General features: G+C 38.5%; 1 protein-coding gene across 1 annotated transcript; it reads right to left on the bottom strand.

Annotated features, from left to right (window-relative positions):
- Window positions 1–1,897: 1,897 nt before the first annotated feature.
- Window positions 1,898–4,228, bottom strand: LOC125004234 (CMRF35-like molecule 8). The gene is made up of 5 exons (XM_047578700.1): window positions 3,805–4,228; window positions 3,517–3,630; window positions 3,316–3,422; window positions 3,174–3,229; window positions 1,898–2,652 (listed from the first exon to the last, which is right to left on the bottom strand). Exons 1-4 carry the CDS (start codon window positions 4,148–4,150, stop codon window positions 3,212–3,214), a joined length of 585 nt encoding a protein of 194 aa, XP_047434656.1. The 5' UTR covers window positions 4,151–4,228; the 3' UTR covers window positions 1,898–2,652; window positions 3,174–3,211.
- Between the last annotated feature and the right edge of the window lie 185 nt (window positions 4,229–4,413).

The raw sequence follows: 4,413 nt of genomic DNA, 5'->3' as shown, positions 1-4,413 counted from the left end.
TCAAAACCACATTAAAGACCCATCTACTCACTTTGGTCTACCCACCCTCAAACTGACTATTTTGATTTTATGGTCTCTCTTTACTATCGTCTTCTTGTTTATTTAATTGCTTATTTACTTATTTTTGATGATCTGTTATATATTATTGTGACAAAGTGGTTGAAACCATTTGTCTCATGTATTAATACCATCTTTAGTTTAACCATACTTGTTTGTTTTAAGCTATGTTACCATCAGTAATCACCATTTTGCAGATACAGACTATCCCGGGTTTGTTTGTGTTTTGTATTATGTTTGATTAGATTTTGTAGCTCAACATCTTGGTTAAAATAAACTCGTACAAGTAATGTCAGATTTAGTTGTAGTTTATTGATTTAGTTCTTGTTAAAATGAGTTAAATTAACATTCTATTGTGTTACTTACCATACTCACCATGTGACCAGAGTCAAAAGGGTGGCAATATTTCCTACTTTTATAGTCTGGGTAACATGATTGGGGCAGGTCATTGAACTAGTCCAAATGGGTAAAGGTAAGGCAGATTAGTTCTAGGTATTATTTAGGTTTATTTGTTATTGTATTTAGGTATGGTTAAAATAGACATGATTGGTAAAGCAGGTAAAAGTGTTGTAGTGTAATCAGGTGATGTATAACTTTGGAAATGGTTGAATTAGGAGCCATGGATATATGCATACATGGAATGGTTGTAAAGAAACATTGAAAACAACAAGACAAAGAAGGACCTCACACACAGGCACATCCTGTCAAATCTGGTTTTAGCTCAGTGAGTAGAGTTGAGGGTGCAGTCCTTGCTTCAGACGTTCAAATCCCACACCCAGTGGCATTTCCTGTCGTTTCCTGTCTCTCTCCACTGTGCTTTCAAGTAAAGGCTAATAAAACCAAATGAACATGATACACACTTATCATGTGTGCAAACTTACCATTATTGCACACATGACTCAGCACCACGGCTCATGCACAAAACATGTAACACACATACCAAGACTATATAAACTACACCCCTGCTGTTTGTCCTTTGGTTATTACATGGTGTTGTCCAGTACAGATGTGTACTGTGAAATAAAATCTTCAAGACTGGAGTGATAAGTCTGGCCTCCATCTGGTTTCTTGACATCTGTGTGATTTCTAATAGTAATTGGCAGAATTGGAGTCAACAGGGTGAGTTTCACAGGCAACTATATTTATTATATAACTGAAACTTGAATGTGTTTGATAAACACCAACAATAACAAGAACGCTGTGTAAACAAATGGTCAATATATGACCAATGCATTTGTTCATATACATACGCCTACTGACTGTTGAATCTTGGTTTCCACCACACCAGAGAGAGTCCCACCCTCTGCAGCACGACCCAGCATCGTCTGCTTTCAGGTCAATGACTGTCATTGGAACAAAACTCATCTTGCACTATGAATCTGCAACATGTTAGTGCAACTGTGGCCTTGACTCCTCTTATGAGGGACTTTAAGGCAGGACTACAGAACTGGGTGAAACTGTTTGGATCCATAAATATGAGCAACATATTACATAGACATAGCTATTGCATCCAATTATAGTCATTATTTAGTTTAAACAAGTACAACCTTGCGGTTTTAAGTTAATTCCTGACGATAATCTTGACAATTATCAGGTAGGCTATCGAATATTAACTGCAATAATAAAAGCCACCAGCAGAGAGCTCTGTTTAAAACGTTAACCAGAAGTCAACATGTTTTGTGGTGCTCCAGATCAGCAGTAATCACTGCTTGAAATCAGTGACCATCCTTAACATGTATATCACATGCACATACACATAACATACTATCCATATATCCATATGCGTTGCATGTTATCTTAGAAACTTTCTACTGTGAAACTACAGATGAATGTATGCTCCAGACATATATTGCTGAAAAATGATTAAAGTGCATCCATTAATCACATTTTATAGACTAACATGGATGCGGTGGTTTATACAGAGTCAGAGTCTTGTCAGATGCTGTAACAGAAAATACTTCCAGTAAATCTGACCTCTGTTCTGTGGTGGTTAGCACTGATGCCTCACAGCAAGAGGGTCTGGGTTGAAATCCGACCGGGGCCTTTCTGTGTGGGGTTTATATGATCTCCCCATGTCTGTGTGGGTTCTCTCCAGGTACTCTGGCTTCCTCCATGCAAATATTAACTCTGACTCAATGATGAACTAATTACAATGTGCTCATCAAAGACCAAAGGGCAAGGTCACAAATCACTTGTTTGGTCTCAACTACAAACAACAAATCTAGTTATGACAAGGTTTCACATAAATGTCTAACTGTATAAACTGATGGAGGGATGACATTTTATATGTCACTGGTTAACTTCACTGTGTGAAAAGGATGTACTACAAAAAGACTTTGAAATTCATTCAACGTCTTCACTACAAATGTCGCATGAGTGTGGACAGACATGGATGTACAGTGTAAGGTGACTGTCATGGAGGTGCTTAATCTAGTTTTCACTCCACAAACAAACAGAGTAGATGTCTTCTGTTGCACAGAGGCTTTGGTACACAGGTTCTTGTCTTTCAGCGCCTTCATCACCATGACTGGAGCTCTGCTGCATGTACAAACCCAGCTCTGAGCAGGACAGCTCTTGTCCTGGATCCCTGCAACTCTAAAGAAAACAATGATACATCATAAAGAAATAGACATACAGTAAGTGCACTGGTGGATATAGTGTACATCTCTATTGACAGGCAACAGATTATGAAGGAAACTGTTACTTCTGTTTCTTCTGAATCAGAAGTTGACACAGTGACGTCTGCGGGCGTCCTACATGAGTCTTGACTGTCCCTCTGACTTTTCATTTGGCATCCCAACTGTACCTTTTGTTCAAGATTGTGTCTAAATTAAATGGTGGACGATTACTTGGTGAAATCATGCTTCTAGAAGAAGAAATTCTTTCTATTTCAGGTGAGAAAATGTCAGATCTTTACATTTCCAGAGCAAATACAACAGTTGTCTTTAAAGATGGTTTAATTGTCACTGTGGCTCTTTTGTATGATGGTGTGTAGTGAACATTATTAAACGGTATCTTCATATATTTATGTTTTATTCTGGCACTTCTGATCCCCCATATTGTCTCCACTACACGAGAAAGATGACTAGAAAGGTTTTGTAGCTGTGTTTACTTACCCTGACCTCTACTCCTGCTTCAGCACTGTTCAATGCGATCACACTGACTCCATCTCCTGAAACAACACATCAGAGAATATTACAGCCCATCTCTGACTCTGTCTCCATCTGTGTGTTCATGTTTGGTTTGTGGAAAATCTACCTCGACATTTGTAGATTTTTTTTTTTTTTTAAAAAGCACAACAAGGACAAACAGCAGGATCAGTAGCAGCAGTACTGCAGGCAGAATGTAAACTAAAAGTGTCACATCTGGAAAAAAATATAAGAGAGTTTAAGACATACACTTCCTCACAAAACATGTTTTGTTCGTGTTTTTAGTGAAACTGAACAAACAAACATGCACCTTCAATGTGTTTGGTAGTTCCATATGTTGAGTGTGACGTGACATTGGTGATCACAGTGACGTTTGTGGTCACAGTGCTGGTTTCTGTCACAGTGCTGGTTTCCTGAGGCGAGGCTGTTAAAGAAAAAATAAACACACTACAGACTTTCTATGAAGTTTGTAATTCAAATTGATGAAATGGTAATACAACAAACTGGTTTAATTTATTAATATATTTCCCACTTTTAAACAGTTTTACAGAACTATGTGTCATGATAAACATAATGAAGCATTATTATGACCTCTGACCTTCAACCTCCAGCTCAACAGCAGAGAAAACATCCAGTCCAGTGTTTCTACGGACACCACAAAGATACCACCCAGAATCCTCTTGGGTCAGCTTGCTAATGGTCACTGTGAATCTTCTTGACTCCTTGTCCTCAGTGAGTGTGAAGCGTCCATTTTGTTTGCTGTCAGAGGTGATGACTGCCTGCTGCAGACATGTGGAGGGCTGGTTTCCTCTGCAGATGAACTTCAGGTTGTTCTGGTACTCCAACTCATACGGACAAATGATGGACACTGAATCACTTCCATGACTTTGAATTTTATCCACATTGTTGCAGCAGTGATCTGTCAAGAAGAAATAAAACCACATGATACAAGCTCATTGTTGATCAATCTTACATGTTGTATACGTGTAAACTGTGGAAACACTTTTTTATTTACCTTGTTTCAGTTCCACCTTTACTTCAGTGTAGATATCTTTGAAAAACATTGTCACCCCGCATCAGTATTTCCCAGCATCCACAGACTGAGGATCAGAGATGGTCACTGTGAAGCTTCGTTTCTCTTTGTCATCATAGATGGAGTATTTGTTCTTCTTTGTTTCTGATGTCGTGATAAGAACATCACTGCTGC

Source organism: Mugil cephalus, chromosome 2 (genome assembly GCF_022458985.1).
Source record: "Mugil cephalus isolate CIBA_MC_2020 chromosome 2, CIBA_Mcephalus_1.1, whole genome shotgun sequence".
NCBI classification, from domain to species: Eukaryota; Metazoa; Chordata; class Actinopteri; order Mugiliformes; family Mugilidae; genus Mugil; species Mugil cephalus.
Note: the sequence above shows the minus strand (reverse complement) of the source record. Positions and strands in the feature narration are given on the sequence as shown.

Bases quoted from the DNA above. Each gene is read 5' to 3' on its own strand.
- LOC125004234 (XM_047578700.1), bottom strand. From the start codon at position 4,150: ATGTGGTTTTATTTCTTCTTGACAGATCACTGCTGCAACAATGTGGAT. The intron at 3,631-3,804 runs GTCAGAGGTCAT...TTTCTTTAACAG, and splicing joins TGTTGAGCTGGAGGTTGAAG to CCTCGCCTCAGGAAACCAGC. The intron at 3,423-3,516 runs GTGCATGTTTGT...ATTTTTTTCCAG, and splicing joins AACTACCAAACACATTGAAG to ATGTGACACTTTTAGTTTAC.